The sequence below is a fragment of the Dipodomys spectabilis genome, unplaced genomic scaffold (genome assembly GCF_019054845.1).
Source record: "Dipodomys spectabilis isolate Male_0828 unplaced genomic scaffold, ASM1905484v1 ptg000042l, whole genome shotgun sequence".
In the NCBI taxonomy this organism is placed as follows: domain Eukaryota; kingdom Metazoa; phylum Chordata; class Mammalia; order Rodentia; family Heteromyidae; genus Dipodomys; species Dipodomys spectabilis.
Window position 1 is genome coordinate 2,114,451 of NW_024870719.1, and position 18,753 is coordinate 2,133,203.

The 18,753-nt window shown below is 40.7% G+C and overlaps 1 protein-coding gene and 1 non-coding gene across 2 annotated transcripts in view; both read right to left on the bottom strand.

Annotated features, from left to right (window-relative positions):
• Positions 1–18,753, bottom strand: part of Baz1a (bromodomain adjacent to zinc finger domain 1A) — a 101,248-nt gene that overhangs the window by 58,561 nt on the left and 23,934 nt on the right. Inside the window, exons 4-6 of the mRNA XM_042677815.1 lie at positions 13,490–13,633; positions 6,140–6,241; positions 2,957–3,044 (exon numbers count right to left, since the gene is read on the bottom strand). Of these exons, the coding sequence (XP_042533749.1) occupies positions 2,957–3,044; positions 6,140–6,241; positions 13,490–13,633 (334 nt within the window). The remainder of the gene's footprint in view (positions 1–2,956; positions 3,045–6,139; positions 6,242–13,489; positions 13,634–18,753) is intronic.
• Positions 13,728–13,827, bottom strand: LOC122106589. The gene has a single exon (XR_006147216.1). It is a non-coding gene; the product is annotated as a small nucleolar RNA U13 (small nucleolar RNA).

Consider the following 18,753-nt stretch of genomic DNA (forward strand, 5'->3'; position numbering starts at 1 on the left):
ATATGCTCTAACATACAACCTTGAGTATAGAGTGGTTTCTTCATAACTACAGGGTAAGTATTCCTAAACCAAAAATGTTTAGAAACAAATGTTTTAGGATTTTAAACATTTTGAAATACTTGTGTGTGTGTATAACTTTGGGATGTGTTCCAAAATCCTTATTTATACAGTACTGGGATTTTCTAGCATTTGCAAAACATATACTCTGTGTCAAGACTTCACCTCTTTCCTGCTTTCATTATTTTTCCCATAAGGTTTCACTTTTTGCCCAGGATCTAGACTTTGATCTTCCCATTTGAATTTCCTTTATGGCTGGGCTCAAACTCACCCTCCTCTGGTTTCTCTAAGGCTGGGATTATAGGTATGTACCACAGCACTCAGCTCATATGTATTTTATATTAGAGACTAGAGGTAATTTTACATGGTATTTAAGTGATTTTTTTCATACAAACCTAAATTTCATAATATGGAATTTTTTACTTATGGACTCATGTCTGTACTCAAAAGGTGTTTAGATTTTCTACTAGGGGTGCTCAATGTGTACATACACTTTAGTAGGTGTTTTTGTTGGTTTTTTTGTATCAGTCCTGGGGCTTCAATTTAATACCTGGGTGTTGTCCTTGAACTTTTTTGCTTAAGGCTAGCATTCTACTACTTGAGCCACAGCTACAACTCCAGGGTTTTGCTGGTTAGTTGGAGATAAGTCTCATGGACTTCAAACCATAAGCCTCAGGTCTCAGCCTCCTGAGTAGCTAGCATTACAACCATGAGCCACCAATGCCTGACTTTTCTTTTTATTTGATTTTAAAAAAAGTTCTGTGGAAAGGGGTGACACTGTCCAAAAAGAACTGTACTCTACACAACTTACATAATAGTAAGTCCTCTACAATAACCTTTATAATAACAAAACAATTTTAAGTGCATAGCCATTCTTTCTCTAGACTGTCAAAATTGTAAATTTTTAAGCTAAGATTACAGATATGTACTACCAGGGCTGACTTGTTTGTTAACATGGAGGTCTTACTAACTTTTTGCCAAGTCTGACCTAAAATTTTCAGTAGGGGGATTACACAGGCATGCTACTATGCCAGGCCATCTAGTTTTATTGATTGATTGTGTAGCAGTCCTGGGGCTTGAACTAAAGAATCTGACACATGTCCCTGAGCTCAAGGCTAGTGCTCTACCACTTGAGCCATGCCTCCAGTCCAGTTTTCTGCTGGTTATTATGGACATGGACTCTTATGGACTTTTCTGCTTAGGCTAGCTCCATACCATGATCCTCAAGATCTAAGCTTCTGTGTAGCTATGCATGAGCAACTAGAACCTAATTTTGAAATGTTATTTTTTACATAGAGTAACTACTGTTGGTTCAGCAGTGATATTCACTAGACACTGTGTTGGAAATAAACTACACAACCTGGTGGGGAGGAGGTCAAGAGGGGAAATAACTAGGAAAAAATGAGGGAGGGGGAAACACTGTTCAAAAAGAAATGTACTCATTACCCGATTTACAATAAGAATTTTTTTCATGCATTACATAAAATGAAATGTACAAATCTTAAGCATCAGCTTGTGATAGATGTATTTATATTTGTGATAGATGTATGTGCATAAATCTAAATGCATATATTCATGATCAATGCATACATCTTTTTGTTTAGTTTGTTCTTTGACAACATCCAGATTTGAACTCTGGTTTGCACTTGGCTAATATATTATTTTTTGAGGCTGGCCCTGAAATTTCACTCTTCTTGGCTCTCCCTTCAGAATGTAGAGATTAAGGGTGCACACCACCACAAATGGCATTCTATTGCTTTTTCTTTTTTGGGGGGGGGGGGGGTCCAGTTGTGGGGCCTGAACTCTGGGCCTGGGCGCTGTCCCTCAGCTCTTCAGCTCAAGGCTAGCACTCTACCACTTGAGACATAGCACCACTTCCGGCTTTTCTACTTTTGCTTATGTGGTGCTGAGGAATTGAACCCAGGGCCTCAGGCATGCAAGGCAAGTGCTCTACCACTGAGCCACCTTCCCAGCCCTATTGAAAATTTCTTAATACTTCTTTATCCTCAAATGAGTTAGTTTACATTTTGGAAAATTAGCCATACTTTTACCATCTTATTATTTAATGTAAAATGTGAGGTCTCTAAGAACTTATTTTATCTAAATTAATCTCTTATCTGGAGGCACCTATTTCAGCACTGTTCTTAAAATCCATTTACTACTCATAATCCAGACCTACCCTATTAAAAGCTATCTTATTACATAAGTTTCTTTTTTCCAAGCTACCTATTTTCACCTGTCCTAATTGATCTTTCATGTAAGAAAAAATAAATGGTAGTATCTGATACAATTAACAGTTATAAAAATAGTATTTAATTCAGTAAAATTATTTTGTGTGTGTGTGTTGGTACTAGAGCTTGAACTCAGGGCCTAAGCACTGTCCTTTAGCTTCTTTTGCTCAAGGCTAGTGCTCTACCACTTGAGCCATATCTCCACTTCTGGCTTTTGCTCTTTTAATTGGAAAGATAAAAGTGTCTGGGTTTGAATCACCATTGTAGTGTCTGGCTTCAATAGTACTTTGTGTGTGTGTGTGTGTGTGTGCATGCGTGTGTGTGAGTGCGTGTGTGTTGGTCCTGGGGCCTGAATTCAGGGCCTGCGTGCTATGTTCTGGGGCTCAAGGGTAGTGCTCTACGACTTAAGCCACAGCAGCACTACTTCTAGCTTTTTTCTGAGTAGTTTATTAAAGATAAGAGTCTCACAGACTTTCTTGCCTGGGTTGGCTTTGATTGAGATCTCAGATCTCAGCATCCCGAGTAGCAAGGATTATAGTCATTAACCACCAGCACCTGGCTTCAATAAAAGCTTTGTAAAACATAAATAATATTACAGCAACATTACAACTACATAATACTAGCCACTTTTTGCTTATTTCCAAAAAACAATTCACTAATCTTAATACCTTAATTTTAATGACTCCATCTTGTGATTCACAGTGTTGCTTCAGAAAAAGTTTCAGTTTATCGCGAGAAAATAGGTGTTTTCTTCTGCTAGGGGCATGGGAAGGGGAGAAGATGGTAGTATTAATATCAAAGGATTCAACCCAAACTCCATACTATTTAAAACGTAAATTTGAAGCAAAGAAAATGGAATACATATTGGCAGATATTTTGTCCTCTAATAGTATTTATATAGAAATTATTAGGAACTTTACAAAAGGTATTTATGGGGGATGGGAAGGTGGCTCAGTGGTAGAGCGCTTGCCTTGCATGCTCGAGGCCCTGGGTTCGATTCCTCAGTACCACATAAGCAAAAAGAAAAAAGCCAGAAGTGGCGCTGTGGCTCAAGTGGTAGAGCGCTAGCCTTGAGCTGAAGAGCTGAGGGACAGTGCAGTGCTAGGCCCAGAGTTCAGGCCCCATAACTGGGCCCCCCCCCCCCCCAAAAAAAAAGGTATTTATGGCAGAAGTTTTAAGATCCATTGGAGTAGACCTAATATAAAAAAAGACTCATTTAGGGGCTGGGAAGGTGGCTCAGTGGTAGAGCGCTTGCCTTGCATGCATGAGGCCCTGGGTTCGATTCCTCAGCACCGCATAAGCAAAAAGAAAAAGCCGGAAGTGACACTGTGGCTCAAGTGGTAGAGCGCTAGCCTTGAGCTGAAGAGCTGAGGGACAGCGCCCAGGCCCAGAGTTCAGGCCCCACGACCAGACCCAAACAAACAAACAAAAGATTCATTTGTTGCTCATGAACAATTTGGAACAGCAAGCCAAACTTTTAAAAATTAGCGCAAGTATATAACCATTAAAATTATTTTGAAAATTAAATATAGTCTAACACCAAATAAACATTCAAGTGGAAATTGCAAGCAAAACTGAACATAGGTTTTAAGAAATTTAAAACTCTTGCACTTAGATCTCACTTAACAGTCAACAAATTACTTAGTTCAAAATTAAAGAGAATTAAGATTCTCTCTTTTTTTTTTTTGCCAGTCTTGGTGCCTGAACTCTGGGCCTGGGCGCTGTCCCTCAGCTCTTCAGCTCAAGGCTAGCACTCTACCACTTGAGCCACAGTGCCACTTCCAGCTTTTTCTGCTTATATGGTGCTGAGGAATCGAACCCAGGGCCTCATGCATGCAAGGCAAGCACTCTAAGATTCTTAAATATGCTATTTTTATTTTCCCCTGTCCTCAAACTAAAAACAGCAGCAATGGATCCCAAAACAAATAAAATCAACACAATAATAAAATGAGTAAAAAAAAAAGCCGGAAGTGGCGCTATGGCTCAAGTGGTAGTGTGCTAGCCTTGAGCTGAAGAGCTGAGGGACAGCGCCCAGGCCCAGAGTTCAGGCCCCACAACCAGACCCAAAATAAATAAATAAATAAATAAATGAGTATTTCTAGTAAAAAATATAGATACAATTTTTTAAAATTAAATCCAATGTTTAAAAAAAAAAGCATCTGGGGCTGGGAAGGTGGCTCAGTGGTAGAGCCCTTGCCTTGCATGCTCAAGGCCCTGGGTTCGATTCCTCAGCACCACATAAGCAAAAAGAAAAAGCCAGAAGTGGCGCTGTGGCTCAAGTGGTGGAGCGCTAGCCTTGAGCTGAAGAGCTGAGGGACAGCGCCCAGGCCCAGAGTTCAAGGCCCCACGACCGGACCCCCAAAAAAAAAAAAAAAAAAAAAAAAAAGCATCTATGGGGCTGGGAATGTGGCTTAATAGAGTGCTTGCCTAGCATGCATGAAGCTCTGGGTTCGATTACTCAGAAGCAGAAAAAGCTGGAAATGGCACTGTGGCTCAAGTGGTAGAGTGTTAGTGTCCAGGCCCTAAGTTCAAGCCCCAGAGCTAGCAAAAAAAAAAAAAGCATCTAAACAAAATAGAAGTTTTATCCCTATTCTTTCACTAGACTTTAAAGTTTCTTTGGTTCATTGCTGTATCCTAGACTCATACAAGACGTGGTAAAGAGAAGATAATTACTTATTAACTGCTGAATAATTTATCTTTTAAGTCTCCATTGTTTCATTTGGTAGCTACCAGCAACACATATTTTCTTTGTTTTTGGTGCTAGTACTAGAGGGCTTGAACTCAGGGTTTGGGTAATGTTTCTTAGTTTTTTGTCTTTTTTGTTGGTCGCTGAGCTTCAAAACTCAGGGCCTGAGCACTGTCCTTGAGCTCTTTTGCTCAAGGCTAGCACTTTACCACTTTGAGCCAGAGCTCCACTTCTAGTTTTCTGATGGTTAATTGGAAACAAAAGTCTCATGTACTTTCCTGGCTTCAAACTGGGATCCTCAGATTTCAGCCTCCTGAGTAGCTAGGATTACAAGCAAGAGCTACCAGTGCCCGGATTTCCCTATACCTTTTTTGCTCAAGGCTGATGCTTTACCACTTGAACCACACTTCCACTTAAGTTTTGCTGGTTAACTGAAGATAAGAGTCTCACTTACTTTCTTGCCCAGGCTGGCTTTCTACCCTAATCCTCAAATCCCAGTTACTGAGTAGCTAGGATTCTAGATGTAGATCCATCAATACTTTTAGTTCTTTACGACTATTCCTAGGGCTGGGAATATGGCTTAGTGGAAGAGTTCTTGCCTAGCATGCATAAGGCCCTGGATTCCATTTCTCAGTACCACATAAAAAAGCTGGAAGTAACACTATGGCTCAAGTGGTAGAGCACTAGCATTGAGCCAAGGAAGCTCAGGGACAATGCCCAGGCCCTGAGTTCAAGTCCCAGAACTGGCAAAACAAACAAACAAAAGATTATTCCTGCATAGTTATTAACTAATCAAAAGGCTCAGAAAGCCCATTAGAATTTATTTTATCAGTTTGTGAAGATACAGTCTTTTTTTTGGTTCTGGTCATGGGACCTGAACTCTGGGCCTGGGCGCTGTCCCTCAGCTCTTCAGCTCAAGGCTAGCGCTCTATCACTTGAGCCACAGCGCCACTTCTGGCTTTTTCCTTTTTGCTTATGTGGTGCTGAGGAATCAAACCCAGGGCCTCATGCATGCAAGGCAAGCGCTCTACCACTGAGCCACCTTCCCAGCCCCTGAACATACAGTCTTAACACTACCCATTTATTCAAAATCAAAGCTTCTTATTAAACTTATTATATAACTATCCTACTTTAGATAAGTACTATAAGAAAGACTGAGTTTTACCTGATCTGTGTTGCCTTAACAATGGCAGACTCATATACTTCCTTTTTAGTGGGTTGTACCTTGTACTTAAATAATAAGGGATCAATTGCATCTTTTTTCTTCCTAAAAAGACAAAAGACACAAATTAAGTAATTCGAAAATATGAGATTCTTAGAAACCTACTTTCTTTAAATATATTGCAATAGAATTTTAACTAGGATAATACTACAGATAATACTCCACTATGTTACCCAAAATAGTATTGTTGTGTATATTTTAATTTTTTTGCCAGTCCTGGGACTTGAACTCTGAGTCTGGGTGCTATCCCCTAGCCTCTTTGTGCTCAAGGCTAGTGCCACTTCTGGCTTTTTCTGATTGTTTTATTGGAAATAAGAGTCTCACAACAGACTTTGCTTCAAATTGTAATCCTCAGATCTCAGCCTCCTGAGTAGCTAGGTTTATAGGTATGTGCCACTGTTATGCAACTCCAAAATAATAATTCTAATTTAATTTTAGATGATAATTTTAATGACTCATTCATTCAATATATTTTCCTTGGATGAAGAAAATAGTAAACCTGCAAGAAAAAAAAAAAATTCTTGGGTCTGGGAAGGTGGCTCAGTGGTAGAGAGCTTGCCTTGCATGCCTGAGGCCCTGGGTTCGATTCCTCACCACCACATAAGCAAAAAAAAAAAAAAAGCCGGAAGTGGTGCTGTGGCTCCAGTGGTAGAGTGCTAGCCTTGAGCTGAAGAGCTGAGGGACAGCGCCCAGGCCCAGAGTTCAGGCCCCATGACTGGACCCCAAAAAAAAAAAAAAAATTGTTAGCCAGGCCCCAGTGGCTCACACCTGTAATCCTAGCTACTCAGGAAGCTGGTATCTAAGGATCTTGGTTTGAAGCCAGCTCGAAGCCAGTGCAGCAAAGTCCTTGATACTTTTATCTCTATTAAACTCAGAAAAAGCCAGAAGTTGTGCTGTGGTTCAATTGATAGAGCTCTAGCCTTGAGCAAAAGCAGCTCAGGAATAGTGCCCAGGCCCAGAGTTCAAGGCAGGGTGTGGGAAGCTTACATATTCCCCCCTTGGACTTGCCTTCCAACTTTTTTCTTCAGTTACACAGAGAAAAGGAAAGGGCTGGGAATGTGGCTTAGCGGAAGAGTGCTTGCCTAGTATGCATGAAGCCCTGGTTCAATTCCTCAGTAGCACATAAACAGAAAAAGCTGTTAAGAGGCGCTGTGGCTCAAGCCTTGAGCAAAAAGAAACTCAGTGACAATGCCCAGGTCCAGTTCAAGCCCCAGGACTGGCAAAAAAAAAAAAAAAAAGAGTAAAAGTAGAAGCCGGGTGCCAGTGGTTCATGCCTGTAATCCTAGCTACTCAGGAGGCTGAGATCTGAGAATTGCAGTTCAAAGCCAGCCCGGGCATGAAAGTCTGTGAGACTCCTATCTCCAATAAACCACCATAAAACTGGAACTGGTGCTGTGGCTCAAGTGGTAGAGGCTTGCCTTGAGCTGAAGAGCTTAGGGACAGCGGCCGAGCCCCACACCAACCAAAAAAAAAAAAAAAAAGAGTAAAAGTAGAGATAATGCAAGTTTACTCTATTTTAAGAATTGGCAAAGAGATTATATATTTAATCCCCAGCCTACCAATTTCTCATTTCTTTTTACTTTGAGGCTATATTCACTCATTTCCTCCATGGTTTTATAGTCTACAATGTGCAAGATACTACCAGAAACGATGAAGATTCAGTAGCTCCTTAAACAGATACCTAAGAACATACATAATAGGCAAGCAAAAAATAAATAGAACAGGCTAGGTGGGAAATAACTAGGAAGAGAACAGAGAGAGTAAAGGTTGGGACAAGCCAATGTTTTACATGGGTAACAGAGTAAGCACATAGTAAGTGAAACAGGTAGGTTTCCAGAAAGTTGATATTTAAAGAGGCTACTAGTAGCAGGGCATGGTTACAGGACATCATGAAGGGTTTTGGACTTAGGAGTAAAGATTTTTTGTTACCAAGACAATTATTATTAAATTCAGGCTTCTAGGAAGGCTCATTCTGGCTGTGGAGAGCATTTACTGGGTAAAGGTGTAAACAGGTTGTAAACTTATAAAGCTATTCATCATGCAGCAACATAGACTTAAAGTGAAATGGTGGCAGTAGAGGAGAGCTTGGATTCTGAAAATGGTATTTCTGTGAATTTGAGAGGACGTAAGTGGAGTTAAGATGAAAATTAACAGCATTGATGATGAAGGAAAGGATATAGGCAAAGTTAAACAAAGGTTAGGGATGGATTCAACACAAACAGGATATAAGTACATTAGAACTACAATGGAGAATTCAGTTGTAATAGCATTAAATTCCAAGTTGAAAGGGCAAGTCATTTTTACCCAATAAATAAATAAACCCAATAAATAAATAAACCAGAAGATATATTTAACTACTCACCCTTAATATATATAGAATGCTATCTAGTAGTATTAAGTTTATCATGAAGTTAACCCCTTAGCCTACACAGAAACATAATTTGCAGTTTGAATAATACTGCTTTAAGAGAAAAAGACAAGAGTGAAGTCGGTGTCCAGACAGAAGCACTGATGGAGTGTTTAATTCCGGTATTTCATGCAGAGAGCAGGCAATGTTTTTCTCTCTTTTCCAACTGTCCCTACTTTAATATATAATACTAAATTCCTTGCTAAAACTTGCACCTTGTGGGCAAAGAAAGCCCTGGTGAGAGTTCTCATTAAGATAATTTCTTGATGGGCTGGGAAGGTAGCTCAGTGGTAGAGCGCTTGCCTTGCATGCCTGAGGCCCTGGGTTCAATTCCCCAGCACCACATAAGCAAAAAGAAAAAAAAAGCCGGAAGTGGCGCTGTGGCTCAAGTGGTAGAACGCTAGCCTTGAGCTGAAGAGCTGAGGGATAGCGCCCAGGCCTAGAGTTCAGGCCCCACGACTGGACAAAAAAAAAAAAAAAAGATAATTTCTTGAGAAAGTAAAGCTGTGGTTCAAAGTGATAAAGCACTAGCCTTTAGCAAAAAGAGCTCAGGGACATTGCTCAGGTCCTGAGTTCAAGCCCCACAACTGACAAAAATAATAATCATTATATCATTAATAATATAATTAAATGCTATATTATGTACAGCTATATTAATATATGATAATTAAATAATACTATGCCACTTTCCCAGCCCTGATAAATATTATTTTATATGATCAGAGGCCCAGAGGCATTGTGCCTTTGTGTTCTAAAAATTAACTTTAATGAATCAGTCACAACTTAACAACAAAGGTAAGACTAAGAGTTCTTCAATTTTTTTTTTTTTTTTGGTCCGGTAGTGGGGCCTGAACTCTGGGCCTGGGTGCTATCCCTCAGCTCTTCAGCTCAAGGCTAGCGCTCTACCACTTGAGCCACAGCGCCACTTCCGGTATTTTTCTTTTTGCTTATGTGGTGCTGAGGAATGGAACCCAGGGCCTCAGGCATGCAAGGCAAGCGCTCTACCACTGAGTCACCTTCCCAGCCCAAGACTAAGAGTTCTTATCTTGCTAAGTGAGTGCCAATCTAGAAACTGCTATCATTTTACACATACGTGTAACAAAAATATTAGTTATAGTTAAAAATTATTAAAAGTGGCACTATATCTTATAGTTACATAATAAAGTATACAATACCTAAATATATAAATATATTTAACAGGCTATTTCCCCAGAATATTAAATTTAAAAATCACTAATATGCTAACATAGAAAAATCAAAAGATATGTAGTAATTTTCACAATGTTAGATGCTGATTATAAATTTGGGTATTGGCATTTGGATGAGAAAACTTGTACAGGTGTTTTATCTTTGAGGATTTAAAGCTGCATTGATGGAGATGTACATATTATATCTTACTTTTGAAATTGAATAAAAACCTCTTCTAATCAATGACTTGGCTGTGCTATAACCTATATATAAAATTCCCTGGCTGGACACCAGTGGCTCTCACCTGTAATGCTAGCTACATAAGAGGCTGAGATCTGAGGATCATGGTTCAAGGGCAGGAAAGTCCGTGAGACTCTTATCTACAATAAACCACTCAGAAAAAAACTTGAGCTGTGGCTCAAGTGGTAGAGTGTTCACCTTGAGCTGAAGAGCTCAGGGACAGCACCCAGGCCCAGAGTTCAAGCTCCACAACCAACAAAAAAAGAAAATTCTCTGAAGAATAAAATCATAGTTAGATTCTTTCAAAAGACGTATAATCATTGGAACAAAGAGAAACTTCTTATATGGATTCACTGCAAAATAGGAATTCCATGGAAGATATACAAAAGAACTTACATTTTAATTATTTTCTTCCTTTTCTACCCAAAGGCTAGTCCTAGACAGCTGAAACACTGAATTGCCATTTTATTACCAACATGAAAAGAAATGTTATTTACTTACAAAGTCATATCTGTTTTTAGTTTTGCAATAAAAAGCTAACACCCAAGTATTAAATTTTACAAAACCAGATCACTGTTTCAATTACAGTCAGCCTTGTCTTTTGCAATATTTTCTCCTTTTATGTGACTAGTCCTCTTTACTACTGACAATGTCCTTTGCTTAACAGAGGTGTTTTAGACAAGTTTAGCATATCAATTATTTCTTTCATGAATCATACCATTTATGTTGTGTCATCACCATACACCATAACTGAGGTTTTCTCTTATGTGATTCTAGGAGTTATGTAGTTTTATGTGTTACATTTAAGCAAACAAAATTTTGTCCTTTTTTTTTTTTTTTTTTGCCAGTCCTGTGGCTTGAACTCAGGCTCTGGGCACTGTCTCTGAGCTTCTTTTGCTCAAGGCTAGCACTCTACCATTTGAGCCACACTGCACCACCTCCAGCTTTTCTGTTTATGTGGTACTGAGCAATTGAACTCAGGGCTTCATGCATGCTAGGCAAGCACTTTACCACTAAGCCACATTCCCAGACCCAAACATAAACTTTTAAATGACCCAGTTTGAGTTAATTTTTTTGTGAAGAGTATAGGCTCTATATCTTTTTTTTTTTTGGTCGGTCATGGGGCCTGAACTCTTGAGCCTGGGGGGTGACCCTTAGCTCTTCAGCTCAAGGTGAGCACTCTACCACTTGAGCTACAGTGCCACTTCCGGTTTTCTGATAGTTTATTGGAAATAGGAATCTCATGGTCTTGCCTGCCTGGGCTGGCTTTGAACCATAATCCTCAAGATCTTAGCCTCAGGGCTGGGAAGGTGGCTCAGTGGTAGAGTGCTTGCCTTGCATGCATGAGGCCCTGGGTTCAATCCCTCAGTACCACATAAGCAGAAAAAAGCTGGAAGTGGTGCTGAGGCTCAAGTGGTAGAGCACTAGCCTTGAGTTGAAGAGGCGAAGGACAGCACCTAAGCCCAGAGTTCAGACCCCACAACCGACCAAAACAACAAAAAAAAAGAAGTAAGATCTTAGCCTCCTCAATAGCTAGATTACAGGTGTGAGCCACTGGCACCTGGCACCCGGCCACTTTCAGCTTTATAATGGTTAATTGGAAGTAAGAGTCTCACGGGACTTTCCTGTCTGGGTTGTCTTCAAACCGTGATCCACACATCTCTGCTTCCTGAGAATCTAGGATAACAGATGTGAGCCAATGGCTTAGTTTTTTGTTTTTTTTTTAAACAAGTCAACAGCCAGATATTCTAGTAGCATTTGTTAAAAAGTTTTTGTGCTGCACAGCATTGTTTTTGCTGCTTTGTCAAAGATAAGCTATGAACTGGGCAACACTGGTGCACACCTTAATCCTACCTACTCAGAAGGCTGAGATCTGAGGATTACGGTTTGCAGCTACCTAATCCAGATAGGAAAATCCTAAAGACTCTTATCTCCAATTAATCAACAAAAAGCCAGAAGTGGTGCTGTGGCAGAGTTCTAGCCTGGAGTATTATTTTTTTTTTTGGGGGGGGGGGGGGGGAGGGTCCGGTCATGGGGCCTGGGCGCTATCCTTAAGCTCTTCAGCTCAAGGCTAGTGCTCTACCACTTGAGCCACAGCACCACTTCCAGCTTTTTTCTTTTTGCTTATGTGGTGCTGAGGACTTGAACCCAGGTCCTCAGGCATGCAAGGCAAGTGCTCTACCACTGAGCCAACTTCCTAGCCCCTCTAGCCTGGAGTTTAAAAGCTGAGAAACAGTATCCAGGTTCTGAGTTAAAGGCCCAGTGACATTTCTTGGGGTGGGGACCAGACCCAAAAAAAAAAAAAATTCTCTGGAGAGTAAAACCATAGTTGAATTCTTTCAAAGGAAATGTAACTAGAATAAAAGGAAATTAAATTACTTCAATTCTATTTTTTTTAATCTTAAGTTTTTGTTTTTGTTTTTTTAAACATTCATTCATTCATTGTCAGCTCTGGGGCTTGAACTCAGGATCTGCATGAGCTCTTTTTGCTCAAAGCTAGTGCGCTCTACCACTTAAGCCACAGCGCTACTTTCAGCTTTTTCTGTTTATGTGGTAATGAGGGGCTTCATGAAGTACCAGGGCTTCATGTGTGCTAGGCAAGCACTCTACCACTGAGCCATATTCCCAGCTCTTTATTTTTATAATAAAGTTTATTTTTTTAAAGCCATCTCAAAATATAGTCATTACTATTGTAACTGTCATTATCACATTCATCATACAATAAATAAGTGTTAAGTACAGAATGAATTTTTCTTTTTTTTTTGTCGGTCGTGGGGCTTGAACTCTGGGCCTGGGCACTGTCCCTCAGCTCTTCAGCTCAAGGCGAGCGCTCTACCACTTGAGCTACAGCGCCACTTCCGGTTTTCTGGTGGTTTATTGGAGATAGGAGTCTCACGGTCTCTCCTGCCCGGGCTGGCTTTGAACCGCGATCCTCAGATCTCAGCCTCCTGAGTAGCTAGGATTACAGGCGTGAGCCACCAGCGCCCGGCTAGAATGAATTTTTCTAACAAAAGTAGACTGTATAAATATAACTGAGGGGCTGGGAAGGTGGCTCAGTGGTAGAGCACTTGCCTTGCATGCATGAGGCCTTGGGTTCGATTCCTCAGCACTACATAAGCAAAAAGAAAAAAGCCGGAAGTGGCACTGTGGCTCAAGTGGTAGAGTGCTACCCTTGAGCTGAAGAGCTAAGGGATAGCGCCCAGGCCCAGAGTTCAGGTCCCATGACCAGACCCAAAAAAATAAAAAATATATATATATAACTGAATGAGGCTTAGTTAAAACAGCCAATTTTATGTAAGTTTTAATTTTGAAAATGCTAACCTCTATGGTTGAACCAAATTATTTAAATGGGTAGTGTACAATAATTCGTTTAGAAAGGAAGAAATTAGGGAAAATATTATTTCAGTGGAATATCATTAATCTGATAAATGATTGATAATTTTTTTTAAATCACTTACCCATTTTGGAAAGAGTTGTTTTGTGCTTCTGAATCATCACTATCACTGATGACAATAGTTTCCCCATCTACACTACTAACATGTCCATTAACAAAACCATTTTGATGTGATGGAGGCAGGACTTCCAAAATCCTGCACTGTAACCTGAAATGAAATAATTTAAAATTCAATAATTTAATATTTCACAACATTTCAGAACATTCTGATAATTTCAAATAACTGAATATTAATTATTTCAAATCAGATGGGTAATGTGTCCATGTTGTAACAAGGTCTGACCCAGGCACATCTTACCAACAGCCTGAAAACCAAATCATGTTTAAAAACCACAAAAGAACTGGGAAATAGCGAGGGAATGGGTGACATTGTCCAAGAAGAAATGTACTCTTTATCTGACTTACATAACTGTAACCCCTCTAGTAAATCACTTTTATAATAACAAAAAATAAAAGAAGAAACACAAAAGGGTCTTTTCTTTAGCAATTATGGCTGAAGCCAGGCGCTTGTGGCTCATGCCTGTAATCCTAACTCACGAGGCTGAGATCTGATGATTACAGTTCAAAGCCAGCCTGGGCATGAAAGTCCATGAAACTCTTTGCTCCAATAAACCACCAGAAAACTGGAAGTGGCATAGTGGTTCAAGTGGTAAGAGTGCTGCTAGCCTTGAGCTGAATAGCTGAGGGACAGCACCTAAGCCCAGGGTTCAAGCCCCATGACCGACAAAAATAAATGATGCCTTGATAGTTGGTATAACATTATTTCTGGGAGAATGTAGGTGTACACACACACACACACACACACACACACACACACACACACACACAAAAAGCAAGTATTAGCATAATTATCTCTCATTATACAGACCGGGCCTTTTTTTTTAACCAGTCGTGGGGCCTGAACTTTGTGCCTGGGCGCTGTCCCTCAGCTCTTCAGCTTAAGGCTAGCGCTCTACCACTTGAACCACAATGCCACTTCCCACTTTTTCTGCTTATGTGGTGCTGAGGAATCCAACCCAGGGCCTCATGTATGCAAGGCAAACACTCTATCACCAACCAACTTCCAAACCCAAAACATACAATCTTAAATTCTGAAATATTCTCCTGGTCATGTTTTTGCTTTTAATATAAATACTGGGATGTTTCCTGATCTGTGGGAAGTTTCTCATTTTATAACTTTATAACCTCTATTAAATTCTATTATTTAAAACTTTACAAAGCTGGGTATTAAACCCAGGACCTCACGCATGCTAGCGAACATTCTACGACAAAGCTATACCTTTAGTTCTTTCTTTATTGTATGCATGTGTGTGGTGCTAAGAATTGAACCTAAGGCCACATACATGTGACTCAGTGGTAGAGCGCTTGCCTTGCATACATGAGGCCCTGGGTTCGATTCCTCAGCACCACATAAGCAAAAAGAAAAAAGCCAGAAGTGGCGCTGTGGCTCAAGGGGTAGAGGACTCGCCTTGAGCTGAAGAGCTGAGGGACAGCGCCCAAGGCCCAGAGTTCAGGCCCCACAACCGGACCCTGGCCCCCCAAAAAAAGAATCTAGTCTGGCGCTGGTGGTAGCTCACGCCTGTAATCCTAGCTACTCAGGAGGCTGAGATCTGAGGATCTCGGTTCAAAGCCAGCCCGGGCAGGAGAGACCTTGAGACTCCTATCTCCAATAAACCACCAGAAAACCGGAAGTGGTGCTGTAGCTCAAGTGGTAGAGCGCTTGTCTTGAGCTGAAGAGCTGAGGGACAGCGCCCAGGCCCAGAGTTCAAGCCCCACGACAGACAAAAAAAAAAGAATCTATTCTTAGCATGCACGTATCCTATTCTGGCTGCTTTTACTCTTCACATTCTGTCTAGATTTTATAGGCTGTAATTTCAGAGTCACTAAAATACTCTTTCATTTCATTTCCACAGTACCAATTTTCAGTAATTGAAAAAAATGTCACTTACTTTTCTACCCTCCCTCTTGTTCCAACTTTTTTTGAATGGTACTTGCATATACCACCTGAGTCAAACCCCCAGGCCTGTTCCTGTTCTTGCCTTAAAATCAAAAGTCTACTCTGAATTCAAAGTTAGGATCGTATTATCACAGTTAAAGGAATTTTAGCTGGTTTCTCCTTCAAGTTCCAGTCCCAGCTCTTTAGTATTAGAAAATGAGAAAAGATGTTCTTCTCAAAAATAAAAGCCCAGCTTTCATAACTGCTCATATGCCTATGTCAGAAGATTCTCTTCAATCCCATATCCTCTCCTCTGATCTTGTTTCCCCTCCTGTGTATTTTCATTCTTCCCCTGTTAGAGACATAGTATTAAATTTCCTGGAAAGCTTATCTCTACTTCCAGCTTTCTAGGGACTCCTCAACACCCCAGGGAGACCTATCATTGCTGAAACCAAATTTGATTCCAAGAACAAAGCAATACAATTTTAATTAATACCCCCTCATATGGAAGTGCATGATTATCAAAGAACAGAGGAAAGAAAGTTGGCAAAAGTTAAGCTGCAACTGTATACATTTTGTATGTATTTTGTTTCTATTAAAGGCCATTTAACTGGATTAAAAAATTTATGCCACAGAAATGGAGGGAACAAAGGGTGAAAAATCCAACAGTGACACTCACTAGATACTGTGTTGAAAATGAACTATTCAACTTGTGGGTACGGAGGGAAAAACTGGAAGAAACTGAGGGAGTGACACTGTCCAAAAAGAAATGTACTCTTTACCTGACATGTAATTTTTTTTTTTTTTTGTCGGTCGTGGGGCTTGAACTCTGGGCCTGGGCGCTGTCCCTTAGCTCTTCAGCTCAAGGGGAGCGCTCTACCACTTGAGCTACAGCGCCACTTCCGGTTTTCTGGTGGTTTATTGGAGATAGGAGTCTCACGGTCTCTCCTGCCCGGGCTGGCTTTGAACCGCGATCCTCAGATCTCAGCCTCCTGAGTAGCTAGGATTACAGGCGAGAACCACCAGCGCCCGGCTTACCTGACATGTAATTGTAACCCTCTGTATATCCCCTTTATAATAACAAAAAATTTTAATTAATTGCTAATTCCTATCCATTTATAATCTGTTCTTCAGTGTTGCACCTTCTTTTACCCACAGCTTATTCACACATCTTCATAAGCTTTAATAAAATACTCATTTTTCAACTTCTAAAGAAAAAAAGTGAGCTAGGTGCCAGTGGCTCAAGCCTGTAATCCTAGCCACTCAGGAGGGCTAAGATGTGAGGATCACAATTGAAAATCAGACAGAGCAGGAATGTCTGTGAGACTCTTATCTCCAATTAATCATCAGAAAAGGGGAAGTGGTACTGTAGCTCAGGTAGTAGAACACTCACCTTGAGGTGAAGAGCTCAAGGACAGCACCCAGGCCCAGAGTTCGAGCCACATGACTGACCAAAAAAAAAGAAGAAAGAAAAAAGAAAAAGAAAAGAAAGGGGGGCTGGGAAGGTGGCTCGGTGGTAGAGCGCTTCCCTTGCATGCATGAGGCCCTGGGTTCGATTCCTCAGCACCACATAAACAGAAAAGACTGGAAGTGGTGCTGTGGCTCAAGTGGTAGAGCGCTAGCCTTGAGCTTAAGAGCTGAGGGACAGTGCCCAGGCCAAGTTCAGGCCCCACAACCGGACCCACAGGAAAAAAAAAAAAAAAGGAAGGAAAAAGGAAAAAAGAAAAAGAAAAAAAAAGTGGGACTCCATCTCAAAATGACTAGAGTAAAGCTGGGCCCTGGTGGCTCCACCTATAATCCTATCTAGTTAGGAGGCTGACTTCTGAGGATCACAGTTAAAGCCAGCCTGAGCAGCAAAGTCTGTGAGACTTTTATCTCCAATTAAACAGGAAAAAAAGGAAGGAAGGAAGGAGAGGGAGGGAGAGGGGGAGAGTAGGAGAGAGAGAGGGAGAGAGGGAGGGAGAGAGAGAGAGAGAGAGAGAGAGAGAGAGAGAGAGAGAGAGCGCGTGCACAAGCAGGAGCTGGGTGTTGGTGGCTCACGTCTATATTTCTAGCTACTCAGGAGATCTGAGGATCAAGGTTCAAAGCCAGCCAAGACAGGAAAGTCTTGAGACTCATCTCCAATTAACTAACTGAAAACCTTGGCTTAAGCAGTAGAGCACTATCCTTGAGCTGAAGAGCTCAGGGACAGTGCCCAGGGCCAGAGTTCAAGGCCCACGACTGACAAAAAAAAAAAGACCAATGTGGAGCTTTGGCTCAAGTGGTAGTCCTAGAGAATAGTAGAGAGCACAAAGGTCAGGGACAGCTTGCACACATCCACGCGCGCACATGAAAACACACACACACCAGAGCAAAAAGGACTGGAGGAATGGCACAAGCAGTGGAGCACATGTTTAACAAATGAAGTGTGAGGGTCTAAGTTCAAGTCCCAGTATTGCACCGTCCACCTCCCCCCAAAACAAGCACCTCTTCAGACATTCTTTCTCAATGAAGTTCTTTCTCCTGTCCATTTACTGTCAAGTGGTTCAAAAGTGTAGTTTATATGGCCTCTCTACTTTCCTATCGCTAAACCCTTAACAATTTTGGTCCTTTTACACAGGAACTAATCTAGTGACAAGTTTAATTATTTAATAGGTTAACAAATAGTTTTTTTTTGTGTGTGGGGTGTGTGTGTGTGTGTGTGTGTGTGTGTGTGTGTGCTGGTACTGGAAACTGAACTTAGGGCTTCACACTGTCACTTGTCTTTTTCTGCCCAAGGCTGGTGGGTATTACCTGGGCAATACCTTCACTTCCATCTTTTTGCTAGTTAGTTGGAGATTAAGGTAAGTCTCAAGGACTTTCTTCCTCAGAAAGGCTTCAACCCTAAATCCTCAGACCTCAGCCTCTTGGGTAGCTAGAATTACAGGCACAAGCCATCAGCATTTTAAAACATACTACACATAGATAAGCCCTGAAAACATTATATTCAGGGAAATAAGCCAAAAAGGATAACCACATGATTCTGCTTATATAAAGTATCTAGAACAGAAAAATTCATAAAAACAGAAAGTAGGAAAAAAAAAGTTACAAGTGGCTGGGGTAACGAGGTATTGTTGCCTAATAGATAGTTCCTGTTAGAATGATGAAGAATGATTTCCTGAAACAGTGGTGATGGTTACATAACACTGTGAATGCCACTGAATTGCACACCTAAAATATGACTAAAACAAAAAAAAATTAAAAATTTTTATTACAAAAAGGAAACTTTATTAGAACAGTAAGACTGGAAAAATGAACTCAATTACCAAGCATGTATTACCAAGCAAATAGAAGTGTTATCCAAAAAACTGCAG